This window comes from Protopterus annectens, chromosome 7.part0, assembly GCF_019279795.1.
Source record: "Protopterus annectens isolate FY-2018-M chromosome 7.part0, PAN1.0, whole genome shotgun sequence".
NCBI lineage: Eukaryota > Metazoa > Chordata > Ceratodontiformes > Protopteridae > Protopterus > Protopterus annectens.
Window position 1 is genome coordinate 1,255,483,533 of NC_056739.1, and position 21,070 is coordinate 1,255,504,602.

Below are 21,070 nucleotides of genomic sequence, written 5' to 3' on the forward strand. Positions count from 1 at the left end.
TAAGACTACTAATAGGAGGAAAAGAAACGCAATCACTTCTAGCAGACTCCCAGCTGCAGTTTACTGGTCTGCTAATGGATACAGGTTTTCATAGAAGCAGTAGTGGGTGAGCAATCTCCCTTTTATTTCACCTACCTCAGACATCACTTCAGTCATTAACAATACAAAGTGCACAACAGACTGTGTGGCAGGGAGCTAGTACTGCAACATGATCCTTCTAGAACTTTTAATGCTATGGCAAGTGTAGTCACACATGTGTACTGTGGTTCTTTGTAGGCAACATTATTGCAGGTGCATATAAGACTTATGGAAATATTAAAGTAGTATCAACGCTGGGAGGTAGAAGAAAAAACAGTTTTATGATGGAAAACCCACACAGAAGGCCCTACAAAACAGTAGTGTGGAAGTCTGCCCCCCCCCCTCCATTAGGCTGTATGGCATCTTACATTACTTGGAATGGTGTGGATGCAAGACCAAGTGGCTGCCTTACAAATAAAGGTATACCACTCCCTTATACTGTTCTAGCATGTCGAGTGGTAGATTACTGGCGTCGTCTCCAGTTCAGCTGGTCAACCTGGGTATATTGAGACAATGCTACAATTGTCTCATGTACCCAGACAACCCTCTCCTCCTCCCAACAAACACAAATACATGTGAGAGATGCAACTATATAGCCAAACTGGAGGCTGAACTCTCTCAACTCAGGGCTGGCATGACCAGACAGGAGGAGATGGCAACCACACACACAACAATCCCAGTCCCACATAGACCTAACACAACTGCAAACCAAACACATAAAAACACAAACATACTCGGAGGCTCTAATAAAAAACTTACCAAAACAACAGAGGCTCCCAAAGCAGACATCCAAAAATCCACCACCTCAAAACAAAACACATGCAACACATACTTCAATAAATCAGTGTGTCAACCAATCACAGCCCTTAAGGCCAAACACCTTGCCTGATACACTAGTAATAGGTGACTCCATAGTCAGACACACTGATGTCCCACTGACCAGGCTGAACAAGGAGAAGGTGACTGTGAGCTGTCTATCGGGAGCTAGGATCCGCCACATAACACACGCACTCAGGTCACTCCAAAGCAAGTACAAATATGACTCCGTCATTGTCCATGCTGGTGTGAATGACCTGAGACGTACCTCCCTGGACTACATGAAAAGAGACATAGAGGAGCTCTCCGATTATGTAGCCCAGGCTGGTATGACCCTGACCCTGAGCAGCATCTTGCCCTCACCAAGAATGATACCACAATACATAGACAAGACGATCAGCTTTAACAATTGGCTCAAGTACTGGTGTCATTCTAAGGGGATCCAATGTCTGTCTGCCTGGGATGATATGTTGGACAAGCCACGCTGCTTCGCAAGGGATGGCTTACACCTGTCACCACTGGGCTTCCAGATATTGGCTAAGGCTCTTGCCAACCCCATAGTGCCTTTTTTAGGCAAGGCTCAAAAGACAAACCCACCTCCTTAGAAAACAAAAATGGAAAAAAACTAAGGGTAATGCTGCTCAACGCCAGAAGTCTAAATCTCAAGATGCAGGCACTTGATGCACTCCTCAGCATGGAGAACATCGACGTCTGTGCAGTAACTGAAACCTGGTTCAAGGCTCCTGAGAGCACCCCAGCGCTACCAGGCTATAGCTCATATCATGCTTTTCGGCCCCAAAATCTGGGCCAAACCACAAAGGGAGGGGGAGTGTCCATATTCATAAAGGACACCCACACCTCCAGGTTAGTAGCAACACATGAAGCATCAGAGACCATACAGGTGCAACTAACCATAGGCAAAACTGCTATACAACTGGTAGCATGTTACAGACCACCCTCCCAATCTCAAGAACCCCACTCAGCCTTCCTGAAGACATTGGAGGATATGAATGTATCACAAAATACCATCATACTGGGAGACTTCAACTACCCAAACATAGATTGGGTACATTATTCTAGCCCTAATATCCTAGCCCAAAGGTCCCTGGAATTCATAAATTCAAATGCACTGGAGCAACTAGTCACCTCTCCCACTAGGGGAGATAATATACTAGACCTGATCATCACAAACATGGGGACAAAATGCTCCACACCGGAAGTATACCCCTCACTAGCGAGATCTGACCACAAACTAATCACCCTGGATATACATATCCCACCTCCACCCCCAGCACAAAAGACCACAGTGAAAAACTTCTCAAAAGCAGACTTCACTCTTCTTAAGACTGAGATGGTATCCTTTAAGCCCACTGTGCCAGTGGATACCACATCCCACAATGCCGAATCCTTCACAAATGCTTTCTATGGACATCTCCAAGAATGCATGGATCATGCAATCCCAAACAAATCCAAGTCCCTCTCCACCAAATGTAAGCATCCCGTCTGGTGGACCTCAGCCATAAACAAATTGTATAACAAAAGAAGGAAGCTACTGCACGTCAGAGCGAAATCCCATGAAGGGAAGACATCTCTGATCAACATTAGCAGAAAGCTACGTTCTCTCATAAAAACATCCAAGGCAAACTTTGAGAGAAAAATCGCTAAGGACACTAAAGATAACCACAAAGCCTTCTTCAGCTATGTTAGAAACCTGGCGGAAACCCTCAGATATGCAGAGTTGGTTCACAACAACAAAAATACACTGAACCCACAGATATTGCCAACATTCTGGCTGACAGGTTCAGTGCAAATTTCTCCCTCCTTCACCCCAAAAGAAGAAATACTTATCCCAGCTGAATGTAATCTCCTGTCATCTCAGATGTCCAAGTGAGAACCGCCCTAAACAAAGCAAAAACACAGCATCAATGGGACCTGGCGGTATCCCGGGTGCGTGTTACGTGAACTCAAGAGGAGCTAAACCCACACATAAAAATGCTATTTAACCTTAGCCTTACCGGGATATGTACCTGAACACTGGCGTACAGCAACAGTGGTCCCACTCCACAAGGGGTGCCTCTACAGACCCTGGAAACTACGCCCCATAAGCTTAACTAGCCTGGTCTGCAAAGCTATGGAAAGAATCATTATGGAACTCATAAACAGAGACATAGGGGACCTACAGACACTTGACCCCACCCAGTTCGGCTTTGTAAAGGGCAGATCCTGCCTTTTAAACCTGGTTGACGTTTTTGAAACAGTCACTAGAGCCATTGATGAGGGCAAAGCAGTCCATACAGCATACCTGGACTTGGCTAAGGCCTTGACACAATACCCCACTCAGGCATCATAGATAAGCTAAACAGCTTAAAAGTAAACCCTTATGTCACTAGATGGGTTGCAAACTGGCTAAAGGACAGAACCCATAAAGTTAAAATCGCTGGAGCAATGTCAGACTCAAAGCCAGTCACAAGTGGTGTCCCACAGGGATCTGTCCTGGGACCACTCTTGTTCGGCATTTATTTCTCAGATGTTAAAGCAAACATGGGAGGGCTGTGGCTGACAAAGTTCGCAGATGACTGCAAACTAGGCGCCATAGTCGATACACCAGCAGACACACACATCCTACAAAAAGGCCTCACTGAAACGGACAACTGGTGCCGTAGTCACGGCCTTAAACTAAATGCCAAAAAATGTATAGTCATCCCTTTTAGAAAAAACAAAGTACCCACAAATTATCACATTGACAGCAACCCACTGAATATGGAAAAAGTAATCAGAGACCTAGGGACCCAAGTAGACAGCGACCTCTCATTTGAAACCCACGTTGCCAAAGTGGTTAGAAAAACATTCTACCTTGCACACCTCATCATGAAGGGATTCACATCCAGATCCAAGGATGTCATTGTACCCCTATATTCCTCCCTCATCAGACCCATGATTGAGAACAATGCCCCATTTGGTATGTACCTCACCCGGCATTTGCAACAGCTGGAGAGACCACAAAAGTACCTCACCAAAAGGATCAAGGGTCTCCAACATATGTCTTATTCTGCCAGACTAAAGAAACTTCAGCTCTATTCAGTAGCATACCGCCTGCTCAGAGGTGATCTCTGCCTGACGTACAAGGCCATGTCCAATCAGGATCTGATGGACATGCTCCACCTCAAAAAATCCAAATCCATCAGGACCACAAGAGCTAAAGACTTAAACCTCGGCAAAAGTATGAATAGGACATGCTGGAGGGATAGATTCATAACCCAGAGGCTTCCCATGCTTTGGAACAGGATCCCAGTTCGTATTAGGCAGAGCCCCTCACTGACTCTCTTCAAGAGAAATCTTGATGAGTGGATGGGAGATCGTAAGTTTACCCCAGGGGTCACATCTGTGTCACTGCTAGACAGGGGCACAGTAAACTAATTCTATTATATAAGGGGACCTTCATTGTGTCACTACTAGACAGAGGCACAGTATTCTAGATTTATTCTGTACATTTTTGTACCATTTCATGGGGTGGCAAAAGCCACATCACTATGGCTAGGCTTACAAATGCCCCAGGGCAGATAGCCTAGTACTATACTATGAAACTATGAAAAATTCTTTTGAAAATGTCTGCTGATGTCTTGTGTCCTGGTATGCAACTTCACGCTGCATGTTTTCTTAGCCACTGGTCTGCCCTATTTTTCTGGAACAAAGGACACAGACAATTGTTCTCTCTGCCTGATATCTCAGGTTCTGTCCAGGTAATACTTAAGTTGCCTGCAGACCTCTAGAAAGTGTAAAATCCTTCCCCCTTTATTTTATGGGCCTGGTAGTTAATGGTCTGATTGAAAAAAAAACTAAGACTACATTTCACAAGGCATGATGGCTCTAATACACACACTGTGTCTGTGGAGTAGTGTTCATGCTTACTTAAATATTGATATTTAATTTACCATAAAAATTCTTAACATTTAAAGTAATTACTTGAAAATGGAAATCAAAGTCAAAACCAACTATATTTGACATAGTGAATATTTTAACTGAGATAAAAGAAATGGAAATGGGATCTTTAGAAAATTGGACAATGACAACATGGTACACAACTGCAAAAAGCAAAACAAAATATGTCTAAATGTGATTTTGGATATCCACTGGGAAATCACAGGTACATTTCCTCTCATTCTGAAACAGAGTGACAGGAAGGCCTGTTTAAACACTATGATGTAAACTCTTTAAAACAGATTATAGTACTATACTCCGTTTACACCTTGAACTTCAGTTTGTAAATTCATCAGTCACACTACCCTTCAGTTTAAAAACCGAAGTTAGTGACTCTTAACCAGAAGTCTGCAAAGGTTTCTATGCAATTCATGTGACAGAGTTTTAACTTATGCACAACATGCTAAACGTTTCTTGTCCAATTCGCTAGAGCTCAGAACTGCCCTTTTATGAAATCGCTTTTAGACCAAAAAAGGTATTTCTTCCTTCTGTTATCATGAAGGCAAAAAAAAAAAAAAAAAAAAACCTGTTACACTCTAGCATTCAGCCACAAGCAAAAGAGAAAAAATATACTGGCATCATTAGGTCAACCTTTACCATTTATTCTAGATCACCTGTATTCTTTAACAGAGAGCTATCTTCCATTTGTCATTTCTCAAAAATAAAATCACATGCATGTTTTGGTCATTATTTCTTCACTCAACAAAAAGGCATTACATATCTCCACAGCTGTATTTAAAAAGATAATACATCTTACTATTTTCAGGACCATGACTTCTGTAATGATGTAAAGTAACTGTTTTGTGAATTACCTTTAGCAGCAGCTTACACCAACTGAATAAAATAATGGAATGCCGGACAATAAAGTATATATAATTGTTAACCATTGTTACAGTTTGTATATGAAGGTTTGTAATTTTTTTTAATAATCTTTTATAACTTTATATCAAAATCACTGCCTATAACTTTAGCGGTTCTTGCTTGACCTCTGAAATCCTTAACAATTTAGCCAAATCTTTGTACCAATCTATTACAAAGCATATGCCCAAGATTACGCTGAATTAAGAACTTCATGTGCATCATACCTCTACAGGATCAGGTGTTTCAGATGTACAATACATGGAATCATTTTCTTCTCTGAGACTGATCATGGAGCGAAGAGCCAGCTCTTCAACCTAAACCACAAACCAAAAGTCATTAACATTCATACACAAAATAAAAAAAAAAAAAAAAAAATGTTCTCAACTACTTTGAAATAATGTGACTTTCTGTTAGATCTATAGTATAAGACCGTAATACATACAGACCTCTAACAGTAAACCCTAATGCACGTTACTCCCTTACAGATTAGCAGTTGTTAAAGTAATGTTCTGTTGCCAGATAAGTAAAAGCACATTTTTTTTCATACTTTATACTAGACTTCACTCAAGTAAATAAGACTGCAGCATAACAATTGGAACATTATGCAAGTATAAACTACAGCAATATGAGATAAAGATAGCCCAACAGTAGTAGGAAGGTTCACAAAAAAAATTCTTAAGTATACTTCAGTATTTTACAGAAACAGAGTATGAGCTGCAGAAAAAGACAATTTGGGGTACATTGCTGTTGCTGAGAAGAGGTGTCTGAAAGACGCCTCTGTTCTATATCAGTTTTCTCTTCCTTTCAACAAGATGAGGAAATACGGTGGTTAAAAGAAGGAAGGATACTTTGGATGAGGCTCAGAGAGATACTGGAAAAAACATTATTTGGTAGCTTTGTCTGCATTTTCCTTAGTTATTATTCCTTTGTCAACTACTCTACACCAGACTTCTTTAGCTCCATTACTTGTTTCTTCATTTCTCCTTTCAGACTTTCACCACAGCTGTCAGTGCTCAGTAATATTTCTATTAAATATGCTACAACCAGACTTGAATTCTACACTCCAAAAAAATAAAATAAAAACTAAAATGGTAGTCTTTAGTTGAACTCTGAAAGCTACAGAGGCATTTGACCAGGAAAAAATGAGATCAGGGTGGAGGTACAAAAATACTAATCAAATGATATGCAAGAGTGCAAGCATAAATCTATAAGAAGGAATATAAGATTATTAGAGAGGTACGAAAGTTTGAAAAAACAACTAATGCTAGAAAGAAACAGGAACCATCAGCTGTGATCACATTAGTGAGAAACAAGAACTGGTGATAGCATGAGGATACATCCCTTCACACTAATGCATATGACCTTAATGCTAACCTGAAAACACATCCTTAAATATGCAGATGAAGAGCTGCAGAAAAACATCAACCATGGTGAAGCTGACCCAAGAACATCTACAAGTGGGACAAGCTGCAGCAGCCTTGCTTCTGCTATTACTGCTGCTTGATTTTTGATTTCAGTGTACATTAATGTCCATCTATTGGACTACTCCTTGATCACCTCCACAGCCTCTCTGCTTCTATCCAGTGTCTGTACATCGCGACTACATAGTGGGTCCAGTTTGTTCCCCTCCCCATACTTCAGAGCACGGACACTCCAAAAAAATTATAAACTTAAGAAAACTTTTGGACTACTAGTTCATCACCTGCACAGCCTCTCTGATTCTATCCATGTGCTTATAACAGCTATTTTCAACTACACTCCACTGAATTTTGTCTTGTAATCCTTTCAGTAACACTAGCTATGGCTTTGTTAAGCAAACAGGTATTTGTAGTGCCTTTTGGTTGAGCTCTGCATCGGTACTGACAGCTGCACTGTATGCCCCCCCCATGACTTCCACGTTATTCTTACCTTTTTTCTCTTCCCCTACCATAGTAAAACAATGAGTGAGAAGGCCACACAAAAAAAAAACAATCAGTAAAAACTAAATGAAAACTGCAGGCAATCTGGAACTTCCAATGAGTGACCTCTCAAACCTCTTGAATCAGAGGTATATGGGATATATGCAAATGAACCTTATGAACACCAGCTGCATGTAAACTTATTTTAAGTCCATCTAGTAGAGTATCTCCCTAGTCTAAATTCTCCTAATTTCTGCCTGCTTCATTTGACTTTTGTATTTCTCCTAATTTCTGCCTGTTCCTTTTGACTGCAGGACTCACTCATATTTTACTTACCTCTCCTGTTTCCAGGTCTCTGATTACTTTTGTAGACTTTTTATTGCTTTGCATGCATTCCCTGGTCTAGGTATGATTACACTGTATTATTTGGCCATTCCCATACACCTGACTGTTAATGACCCTCCCCCTCTAACCTGTAAGAGATTTTTTAAACCCTGGGAACCATCTTTAAATTTCTCTAAGCAGCTGCAGTCCCTGGTGTTGTGAGCTCCCATGTAAGCACTCAAATTTTGCTACTTTTAATTGTTTTTATTTTTTTATTTGGCAATGTTGACCTTTATTTTAGCCTTTTTTACTGCTATATCTGACAGTGCAACATTTATCAAACTATCATCTTATGTTGTAGCGGAGAGTGACTGGAACTGTGTTTGTTTTCTGTGTACTGCATGCTATGGTTTCATCTACTATTACTGCTTTACTTAAGTGAATATTATCACTGTCATAGATATTGTTAATGTTCTGCTGGCATTTCAGTTGGACCTGTGAGGTCTAACACTGTGTCAGGGTCTGCACGTGGGTTTTTAAACTGAACCCGTGCATTCCATTCTTATATTGCTTTTGTTTTCTGTTCGTGTTAAGACCAGGGCTATATATGTATGAACCAAGTTACTTGGCTGCATGTAGTTTTACAGTTAGTGTTTCTATTTTTATTCTGCAGTCAATTTATATAATTTCGCTGTTTTTGTACAAAATGGAATTATTAGCTTTCCGTGTTTATCTGCACTCTGTCTACTGATTATAGCGGATGTATAACTGAACTATTAGAATATTACTGTTAACTAATTCTGCTGCCTAGTGTTTGCTATACAACCTGAAAGACACTGATATTAGGTTTGTTTCACCGAGGTTGTCTAACTCCTTTACTACAATTTCTTCCTCATCTATTTTCCTTTAGTGTCTGTACATCACAATTACATAGTGGGTTCAGTTTGTTCCCCTCCCCATACTCGAGAGCACGGACACTCCCAAAAAATTATAAACTTCAGAAAAAAAAAAAAAAAAAGACTCCTCCTCAAACACAAACGCTGTCGCAATGCACCTGACAATCTTCCACCTATCTTCCTCAAACTCTCTGGACACAGCATTGCCTATCCCATCTCTATTCTTATAAATAGAGCCATACAACAATCATACGTCCCTTCCAGCTGGCACCATGCCTACATCATCCCCCTACACAAAGGTGGCAAGAATACTGACACCACCAGCTTCAGGCCAACTGACATCCTTTCCCCTTTCTAAAATTCTAGAGAAAACCATCCAAGTACAACTAATGACACAAGTAACCCAAAACAATCTCCTCTCCCCTACCCAACACGGTTTCCGCCCTGGCCACTCCGCCATGACTGCCCTTCTTTCCTTTCTGGAAACCATCAACATTGAATGAGACTCAGGCAAATTTGTAGTTACGCTATTCCTAGATTTGTCAAAAGCCTTTGACACCATCTCCCACACCCTACTCATATCCCAACTTTCCACTCTACATCTCTCTTCCCCCACCATAGCCTGGTTTTCCAGCTACCCGTTCAACCGCCAACAAGCTGTCCAATGGAAAACTTCAACCTCTCCCTTCCGCTCTACACCCACAGGCGTCCCTCAAGGTTCTGTTCTTGGCCCTCTACTCTTTTAACATGTTTATTAAAAACTTTCACCACTCCATCCCAGAGTCAAATGTCATCCAATATGCAGACGACTCGACTATCATCTGCTCAGCCTTCTCACCCTCCGAGCTCCTTTCAAAAACCCAGTTAGCCTTCTCCACAATCGAAACATGGATGCAGTCCAACCACTTAACTTTAAATGCAAATAAAACCAAAGTAATGATCTTTTCCCCTATCAAAAACTCGATTATCGACAAAACCTCATTCACTGTACAAAGCCAGAACAACCCCCCTTGAAATCGTTCCCACCACCAAGCTTCTTGGCATCATCAATGATGATGAACTAAAATTTGATATCCATATCCACTCAGCAAAAAAAAAAAAAAAACAAACAAAGATAGGTCTCTTCTACAAACACAACTGCTTCCTCAGCCCCTCTACCCGTCAAGCAGTGGCATCCACCTTCCTGCTCCCCTCCCTGATGTATGGTGGCCCACTGTTCACAAATCTCCACCTTGGCTTACGATCCAAACTTGAATCCTGCTACCACAAGATCTGCAAATTTGCAACCAATTCAAAAAACTCATCCCACCACTTCCACTCCCTCCTCACCCTCAATTGGCTTGAACTCCCCAACTACCTCAGTTACCTACAACTCACCATTGCCCACAAGCTCATCTTTAAACCCACAAACTGCCCATCTCTCGCTACATCCTTAAAACTCTATTTACCCAACCACCAACTCAGATCCACAAACCAAAATCTCCTTCAGGTCCGCAAACCAGCACGACCTCTTGGCCACCTACTACTGTCCTTCTCCTTAGCCAAGCAGTGGAACCCCCCCCCCCCCCACCTTCGCAATCTTCCAAACCATACCAATTTCAAGTCTCAGCTATACTCTCATCTGTCAGCCAAATGGGAATGCCCATGTCACACTCCAACATAAACCCTTCTCCACCACATCTCTTTCTACCCTGCACTGAAATCATTACCATTTACCAATTGTATTGCTTCATCACAACCTAAAACAGTCTTGCCTTACCAGGGACTGATTTTCTCTCTGCTATCTAATGTACTATACTTTCCATGGTACTCTCTCCATGCAAAATGGTCCACCTAACCTGCAAAGGGCTAGTAGCTACTTGTTTAATATTTACTTACAAAGAGCTTATTTGACAAAAATGTCTTTCTGCAAATGTTCAGTTTACCAAAGCTCCAAAAGGACTAGTAACCTTCTGTTTAAATGTTAACTCACTAAAAGATTATTACATAATGTATTATATTTCTGTAAATGTTTTAATTGTTCTGTACAAATCATTGTTATTCATTTGTAACAAGTAATATGTAACTTGCAATATTTGGAGCTTTTCTCCCTGGGCCTCCACTGAAAACGGGCTCTTTATGGCCCAGTGGACTTCCCCGGTCATCAAACTTAAATAAATAAATACAATAAATAAATATTGCACTTTATTGGTTAACAAATGTGTAAATAAGTCTTCAATAAGCCAAATAAATAATCTCTTTGCTCCCAAGGTACTGTCCATCAACATATGAGTGAAACATTCAAATTCTATTATGTATGTTCTGGATAATGTCTTTATCTTGTTTAACTTGGCTGTTTTTAACATTCTGGCCTCAATTTCATTGGCACCTATAAAATCATAGTTCAACAATGGTGCTCCTGTTGCACAATTTTATTCTGGTAGGAGATTCATACAGTGACTACAGAACTAATATTCATGATGTACAGAACTAATATTCATAATGTAGACAGCATAATAAAACTGCCACTCTTTATGAGGCAAGACACGCAGAATATAGGATGGGCAGAAAAGTGTGACTACGTTTGCCCTAATCTTTCAACAATCACACCAAAGTCAATCTGGTTGAAGCATTCAAGTGTGCCACTTTTTTCTATTTTATTTTTGCCCCCACCCACCCCCACCTGCTGTAATATGCATCACAGTGGAGGTCCACAAATTCCCCTTCATGTTGGTGCACATTTTCATACACCCAGTTTACAAACAATATCACAAAGTGGTGGCTTCGCCAGCTGCAGACCTTCCTCCCAGCCACAATTTGCCTTTCCTCATCTTGAGGATCACATCATCTTATCTTTATCCTCTGTGAGCACAGTCAGCCAACCAAGGTGCTACTCAAATTCAAGTCATTCAGGACACAATCAGGGCTTTATTCCTCTATGCCAATGAAATTGGCTAGAAGTTTGTCAGTTTCTAGTAGTCTAACTTACAGCTTTAGATACAGCCATTTATTCACACTGCCTTGCATACCTTGCATGCCAGTTTTCACATGTAGAGAATAGTTATTTTTTTCATTTCCAAGAATGCTTCAAACAGTGTGCCAAATCATCTTAACAGCAAAAATATAGGATTTCTGCAGCTACTGATGTATGGTTTAAACAGTACAGACTGCTTGGGGAGCAGTGTCAGGAGGGATAAAAGTGCAAAGGTTTTGGGACATCAAAGACAGATGCAAGCACATAAACATAAAAGGTATACTTGCTCTAATCAAGGCACTCAACTATCTCTCCACCCCCTTTATTTTTTGGTTATGTCAGGATATGTATACATTTTTATTCCCAACTATGTCCTCTCAGGGCTTAGCCTTCCTCTCTCAGTTGGCATGAAAGCCCTGAAGGGCTTGGAGCTCAAACCTGTTTTTTTTTTTTGGGACAGCTTAGCTTGAGCTACCTAACTGCTTAAGCCAGCAGAAAGTGCCCTGAAGCTTTGGAGGCTGGCTGGCTGTTAAATCCTTGGCAGTATATAACCTATACAGCTAAGGCCACTACAGCAATGATCATTTGAACGACTACTGTTATGGTAAGTTTACTTACATAGCTGTACTTTAAGTCAAGAAATACAGTTGAAAACAAAAATTAAAACATCTCATTTTCTTAAACCAGCCTGCAGGAAAGCTTTAATTCAATGCAATCATACCATGAATATACTGCATTACAATATTGCCATCTGGTGAACCAAAATAATAATACAATATTGCAACCCCCCACCACTGGATAAATAAATGAACACTTGTTAAACTGTAAGAAAGCTCCTCCCACATACATATATGTGTGCGTCTTATCTACAAACACAAATCTTTAAAAAACTCAGTATGTTAAAATAAGTTTTCTTCTGTAATAATACTGAATTGTGAACAGAAAAGAGTTTCAAACACCTTTGTTGATAACCTAGGTGACAAACAGATGGTATGCATCTAGTAAAATTATTCTAAATAGACTCTAGCATCTGTAATTGCTCATCTGAATATGAACGGAATATATATTTTATTCAATAATTGGTCTGATGCAAGTTTGTTTATATGCTAGTAAATGTATTTTCAACCACGACTGCTAGGTTTTTAGCACTGCACCTATCTCGTGGATTTTTTTTTTTTTTTAGCAGGCTGTTTATTATACTTAAAACCATGTTGACATGGGTCCCCTTCAGTTGATCGAACCATTACTGACATGGGTCCCCTTCAGTTGATCGAACTTTTAAAAGTTCAAACGGTCTGAATGGAAATCCCCGTACAGTGTGGAACGGGAAGATTTTCCTTTCCCGCAATGTAGTGTGATCTTGGAGTTGGTATATTTAAGTAGCGGGGGGTGTGGGGGGCTTGTCCCCCTACTACAAATGTTTAGTTTTGTTTTTTAAATGTTCGATGTTATGACCTCGGACATATGCGCTTCGAGCATTTAAAAGTTCGATCTACTGAAGTAGATCCACTGACACATATTCTAACTTACAAAATATATAAATTACTAATATAATACTGGCAAATAAAGATTTGTATTGCTCTTACCCCATCCAAATACCACAGATTAACATTTTGGTTGCCATTATAAGACTTACCCATGGGCCTTCCACATTCATGGCCATCCTGTCCAGTGGGACCTCAACAGTAAGTACAGGTTTGAAGGGACCATGGAACCCCGGACGTGGTGCAGTTTTTGACTTTTTCGGCATTCTGCACAGAAATTCTAAACATATTTCATTCTAACAAGCAAGTAAAATCTGGCTAATGTTCTAGCTTTAGTTCTGCCCATCCCCAAGTAACTTCCCCAAACATGACTATGTGCTAGCTTCATCAGAAGTATTCTTAAAAGGTTTTGGAACTACCAGTTGAGAAATTTAACAAGATGAATCAAAGACAGAGAAGAAATACCAAGTCTTTTCTTTTTACTTGAAATACAGGTGTTGTATGGAGCATTTTGCCCATATGCCTCACCTTCTACTCTTTGCTTATGTTTTCTCTGGCTCTGCCTAATGTAGCAGCCTCCCGTTTTTTCTTTGCTGATGTGCAAATCTAGCAAGTTTGAAAATTTTCATCAGTACACTTAAGTTAACTACAGCGTCTTCACCTAAAAATATAGGCACAGGTCTTTCTTCTATCTGTTCAAATAAAAAGATATTTCATGTCAGTGTGTTTCTTCTGCATTTGATTTAGTCAATTCTTTAACGTAAAAATAAATAAACAAACAGAAATTACTAAAGTAAAAGTATGTGTTGCTAACGGTTACATTTTTAACAAATACTCTGTTTATCCCTATACAGGGAAGCACAGGACTCTGTTTAGGCCTTCTTTTTTCTATTTGAGTGTACAACCCAATATTTTTCCCTTTCCATTTGCATAGAGGTATTCTTCACTACTTTAGTGTTGGGATTATGCACCAAGTATTATTGTCTATCAATCTCACTTGTTAAGTTAAAGTCATAATAGACTTTTTTTGTAACACATATTCTTCTCTGTTGATTTCTGTACTACCTTAATGGCTTGGTGTTTTAGGAAATGCAGAGGTTTTTGTCTGTGTTCTAGCCAAAGCATGGCTTTACTTTCTTTTCAAGTTTCTATACCTTGTGAGATTTTAATAGTGTGTGTGGCTACTGTTGGCCTTCTCCATTCTTTCTAGAAGTACACTCAACAGTGTGCTCTTAAGTGTGTCACGCTGCTGTCCACTCCCACAATTTTAATTTGAAGTATAGTCAGTCCACAGAGCATCTATCTGTGTTGCCTCCCCCCACAAATTTCACAGTGCCTTAAAATAGGGGAAACTGTAACCTACTACCGCATCATGTATTACACTAGAAACTATACCTACAGGATATGATACTTTAGCTGCAGTGTATGTATTTCTACATGCGTTACAGGATACGAACACATACCACTTCCACATTTCTCCTGACAGTAGTTTTACACTTGTAGACACAAAGTTCCTTAACCAGTGTCATCATGTTCCTAAAACCTAGTAATTCCTTCTCTTCTACCAGTACTGTGCATTTTGCTAACTTAAGTCATGATACAGAGGCAACTGAATGACTCTTGGTCTAGTGAGTATTTTTATTTATATTTAATTTGAAAATATCAAGTTACCCAAAACTATTTTTTTAAACATAACATTTACCTTCAGCCTATTCAACTGGTCATGCAAAGCTGCTTTTATTTTCAGCAAAGATTCTTCTTCTTTCTTCAATTCCTGTAGTCTACTCAACATTTTTCAAATTCTAAACTGTAAAGAAACACACACACACATTAAGGTAATTCACTATAGTGCCTATACTCACATCTGTTGTGCACTTACTTGCAAAGTTGTAATGCATAATTTTTTACTTAATTTTTAGCTGCAATGCATACATAAATAAATTGTTTTGCCATAAAAAAGGATTAGGTCACAGCTAATAATTGCGTACAAAAAATAAAACAAAGCAGTATTCTGTCACAAAGCCTGTGTGTGTGTGTGTGAAAGACAAACCTCATTGTAAAGAGCTTAAAACATTCTGGCCACAGGTCCTGTGGCACAGGGGGTAAAGTCCTGACTACATTCCAGATGATCCATGTTTGAGTACTGGCACTGACACTACTCGGACCATGCAGGGAGGCACACCAAGTATAATACACATGTACATACATCTAGTACCATATATATATATATATATATATATATATATATATATATACACACACACACATATAAAAACGTGTGTGTGTGTGTATATATATATATACACACACACACATATAAAAACGTGTGTGTGTATAGATATATATATATATATATATATATATATATATATATATATACACACACACACACATATAAAAACGTGTGTGTGTATATATTATATATATATATATATATATATATACACACATATATATACATATATACACACACATATAAAAACGTGTGTGTGTATATATATATATATATATATATATATATATATATATATATACACACACACACGCACATAGTAACTAACTTACAAACACAGACACACACTTGACATACGCACACAAGCCCAACACACACACACCTACTACTGCATTGCATGCAGCTCAGAAAACTACTGCAGCAAGGCTTCTATACATAACAACCTCCTATCTATTACAGAAATCCACTTAGCTGTTTATGAATTTTACTACAATACATAATTCTGCACTACAAACCTTAAATGCTCACTGCCATCACAAATATACTTAGGATATAAAAAATGATTAGGTTGACTAGCAAATTTTACAGCACACTGACCATTACAAATATATAATGGAGTGTCTAAATTCTTCCAAGTTTACAATTCTAATAATTCCATGTGTCCCCGTTTCCTCATCTTTAAATTTAGTTTGAAAGTTTCAGGCAAAAACATGTCTCTAGCCACAATTGGTACCTTATGCTTTGTACTGGAACATAAATCAAAGCTTACAATTAGGCCATGTCTTACTATGCTTTCTTCTGTCTCACAAGCACATTTCCATTTTCAAGTCATTAACTGTTTCCAAATAAAAGTGTATAACAACTTGTACTTGAGGGCTCCATCATAGCTGTTCATGGGGATTCCCCCGATATGTTAAATTCTACATCATAATAAAAATATCTTCCATCAAACATACCAGCCCTTTGGTCTTGTTTAACTGTCTGCAACTCTGGGCACTCTAAAATAGCTTCCACAAATACCTTAGGATGCCTTCAGCATCTTTGCACCACCCTTCATTCGCTGTGTATTCCAAAAGCAACTATATTATCTTAGGAAACCTCAGAAGAAGCTCACCATGCAAATTCACTCTCAACAATAGCTAAAATGAGAAGAGACACTTCTGTTTCAGCAGGAAATTTATTAAACTGCAAATATGCACTATTGTATGAAGAAGCAACTTGCATGGCTATAGATGACATAGCTGTAGCTATTATGTCCTTAATACTGAGTCACATATGGTCTGTTTAGCTTGGGAGTCTGAAATTCCATCCAACTTTACTAACTGTTATGAGGAAAGATGATTATCCATCACAGTAACATTAAAAGAACCTTACAAATATCCACTGCTTTCTCCTGCTCCTTATTTCTCTCTTCCATCGGAGATCCATATAAGCTGTCCAAGTAAAAGTAGCGAGGTGTTTAAAACACACGCACAAATAGTTACAAATCATTTACATTCCTTTTTATCCATAAGGCTCTGTATAGTAATACACTCTTGTTTTCAAACCAGCAAGACTGTCTTGTGTATTCTAAATCTTCCTATACATAACCCAAATCCTTCTATCTACAGCTTCCAAATAATACAATTTTCGATAATATATGCCTAAGCATAACAAAACAAATTACATCTACATTAAAAGCACACATATTCAGCTGAATTTTTCTACTAATTTCTAGCCAGTTGTCCTTGGTTCCCAAATATTCCAGAAAGCATGGTTTAACTTGGCATCAAATGAATACAACAAACAACTAACAGGGGAATTGTTTAATCCCCTAATTAAGTTTATAGGCCTTTACTGTGTACCCATTTAGAACAGGTACACTATTAGACTGATTATAAACTGCAATAAACTTTACATAAACATTAAAAATGTCACTATGAATGAAACACTACCAAACAGGTAAACGCTCCTTGCCAAGTTGCATAAATAAAAATAATCAATAAAAAGACAGGTAGGAGCGAAGCAGATGTGTCAATGAACTTGCCAAAACTGCAATAAATGATACAGAGATATCCAGTTAATGTTCTCAAAGAAATCACAAAGTAAATATATTAAAACAGGACAAAACTTTATTCCATGGAATAAAGTTTTGTCCTGATTTAATATATTTACTTCTTATTTACTTCGAGTTAATGTTCTCAAAGAAATCACAAAGTTCTCAAAGAAATCACAAAGTAAATATATTAAAACAGGACAAAACTTTATTCCATGGAATAAAGTTTTGTCCTGATTTAATATATTTACTTCTTATTTACTTCGTGATTTCTTTGAGAACATTAACTGGATATCTCTGGATCATTTATTGCAGTTTTGGCAAGTTCATTGACACATCTGCTTCGCTCCTACCTGTCTTTTTATTGATTATTTTTATTTACATAAACATTGCCTACTTTTATCACCTGTAAGACCTGCAGTAATAAAAATGCTGCATAGTATCAAAGGCCTTCTCCCAGTGAATATTAACATAAAGCAATAATGGAGAGCACTGGACCATGTGCAAGTTGTGATCATGAATGCAGTGCTGGGTTCTTAGGACAATACAAATGCTGGTCTTAGATATGTGTGAAGCTTTTTTTTTTTTTTGGATTCACTTAAAAAAATAATAAAATAGGTTTTATTTTACATCACCATGCAATTTCTGAATAAGAATGAAATTCTAGTGCAAGTTATAGACTATAATCCTCAATGATTTACCAGGAAAAAAAAAACAAACAATTTACACTAGATAGGACAAAAACATGATGCTGCATAATCAAGGATGTTATGTGGTTAAATAGAATGGGTCCTGCATCAACATGCATTTTTCTGAAAGGTAAGAAGTATGATGAGGAAGGACAAGTCAAAAATCAGATGTTAAGTATTAAATACTAAATGTCTAACATTAGTGACCCATTATCATTTTCAGTGATTTACCAGAAGGTCAAACATTTTACTAAGAACATGGGGGAAGTATGAGGCAAAATCACACAGTTGTAACAAATGTTTTATCTTCAGATGATGGTGCAGCCATTTTTTTAACTGTCAGTAATAAGGTTTAGAATGTTAATGGTGACGAGGAGGAGGGGGGCACAGTGGTGCAGCGGTTAACATTGTCGCCTCACAGCAAGAGGTTCTTTGGTTCGATTCTCGACTGGGGTGCCTTCTGTGTGGAGTTTGCATATTCTCCCTGTGTTCGCGTGTGTTTCCTCCGGGTACTCCTGTTTCCTCCCACATTCCAAAGACATGCATCTGGAGCATTTCTCCCCGGGCCTCCGCTGAAAACAGGCTCTGTGGAACCTAGTCGGACTTTCCCGGTTAACAAATGTTAAATAAAATAAATAAATGGTAGAAGTTCTCCACTGTCAAACCATTTTACTGCTGTAACATTCTAAGCAGCATGCAAACACACAACCATGGTCCAGTGTTCTCCGTTATCTCCTGACAAAACAGCATTTCTTCATTTTATTGATTACTTTCCTTACCTACCATTATTTTTCCCCAGTGCCTCTAATACCTTCAAACTATTACGCACAACTTTTTTTATCCTGTTTAATACAACTGTATGGTCAATACCTAGCAAAGAGTAAGCTTTCAGTTCTGTAATTACTTGCACTCTCCTTTCTTGTAAAAACGCAATATCCCCTTCATATATTCTACGCTTCCCGTATCCCCTACTCGTTATCCATTAAATACTTCAACGAAAATGTTCTTAATTTTGTCTCTTAATACAACATGCTCACAGCCATCCAGGCCTGCTACTGTCTCATACTTTTAAAGCATGGTCTATCGCAACAGTTACTCTGCAGAGTTTTCATCACTGATTTCAGTTCAAACTTACCAAACGTTGATAGCTTAAATTAACTTCTTAAATATAATTTCAGAAGCTTAGTTCTTTGTCCTCCACTCCTTCTCCATTCAATACAATATCCATACACTGCTGTTCCCTATTATTCCCTACTCAACACAGAACTAAACTATTCTCTTCTGTAGAAATATCTTCAGTATTATTACTGCAAAGTTTTCCATTCTTTATTCAAATGTTTCTCTTGACAACATCTTTCCCTGCAACTCAATATCTGATTCTATTCTAACACTTCAAGTATATTTAACTCCACGAAAAGAACGATACTGCGATGTAATGGTTAAGCTCTTCGTCTTAATACTCAGAGTCCGATCCTGACCTCTGGACGTGTGTGACCTGCGCAGCATTTACCTGTTCTCCTCATGTTTCTATGAGGCTACTTTGAAACGATCCTAACACTAGCCTTATGTATATTTTAGTAATTTATACCAGGATAATCGCAGAGTTAAACTCTGGACCAAATTTTCATCGGAAGGGGCGTTCTTATTCCCACCCACTGTAAGAACGTCATCACAATTCTTCTCCACCTTCTTCTTTTCCTGTCCCACAATTCTGTTCATGCCCATGTGAAACAGACTGTTGTGAAAGTTTTGTTCCCCATCAAGTTTGTGTGATGCTGGATTGTTTTTCCATATGCATTCTCTCTGTTTTGTTGACGGTAAAAATATACGATCTCTAGCGAATTTACTACAGACCCTAGCAGACAGGAAAAGTTGCACAAAAGACATATCTTATTTAATTGCTGCCAGAGCACCAGATTTACATACAGGTTGTGTTTTTATGTAGGGGTTCCACCTTTTCAAATGCCCAAAGTGGGACATTTTTGGTACAGATGTCAGATTTTGCCGGGCGAAACATACACGTGGCCAGTACAAAGGACAGAACATCAGTTTTTTGCCTAAATAAAAGCTTTTTCTTGTAGCATCTTAGCTGCTTATTCTATTTCTTACAACATTTAGGTGTTTCAGATACAGAATAACTGTTTTATGCAACTATTACATAAAATATAGGAAATAATTCTGTCCTAAAATCTCAGGACATTTGCCATTTTTTAAATTTTTTTGCAGGACACAACTGCCCAAAGAGGGACTGTCCCTTACAAAGTTTTTTATGTCTTTAACCTGCACATAGTAGCGGTTACCACCCATCTCACTTTGTGAGGGACAGTCCCAGTTTGGGCAGTTGTGTCATGCAAAAAAAAAAAAAAAAAAAAAAATGTAAAAATGGCAAATGTCCTGAGATTTTAGGACAGAATTATTTCCTATATTTTATGTAATAGTTGCATAAAACAGTTATTCTGTATCTGAAACACCTACATGTTATCAAAAACAGAGTAAGCAACAAAAATGCTACAAGAATAAGCTTTTATTTAGGCAAAAAAGTGAAGTTCTGTCCTTTGTACTGGCCGTGGGCTTGTTTTGGCCTGCAAAATCTGACGTTTGTACCATAAATGCCCCACATTGGGTGTTTGAAAAGGTGGCAACCTTAGTAGCAAAGGTCTTATCCGTTAGCAGCGGAAACAATAACTGCTCACATCAGCAAAGTCCATACTTCAAAACCTCATAGCAAAAAAAAAAAAAAAAAATACAGACAGACAGAGCCAACAATAATTGGGGATAAAGCCCCCAAAATTGGGAAAAATTTTAAATATTGCTCTCATAAACTT

At 38.6% G+C, this 21,070-nt stretch overlaps 1 protein-coding gene across 3 annotated transcripts in view; it reads right to left on the reverse strand.

Annotated features, from left to right (window-relative positions):
- The window catches only part of SNAPC5 (small nuclear RNA activating complex polypeptide 5), a 57,250-nt gene extending 37,331 nt beyond the window's left edge, over window positions 1–19,919 (reverse strand). The window contains exons 1-3 of one of the 3 annotated variants that reach the window (XM_044077873.1): window positions 19,834–19,919; window positions 14,991–15,095; window positions 5,958–6,047 (exon numbers count right to left, since the gene is read on the reverse strand). In XM_044077873.1, coding sequence (XP_043933808.1) covers window positions 5,958–6,047; window positions 14,991–15,080 — 180 coding nt within the window. In that variant the 5' untranslated portion in view covers window positions 15,081–15,095; window positions 19,834–19,919. Of the gene's footprint in view, window positions 1–5,957; window positions 6,048–14,990; window positions 15,096–19,380; window positions 19,699–19,755 lie in introns of those variants that run through there. The other 2 variants (XM_044077872.1, XM_044077874.1) reach the window with 2 other exon arrangements.
- Window positions 19,920–21,070: the final 1,151 nt, after the last annotated feature.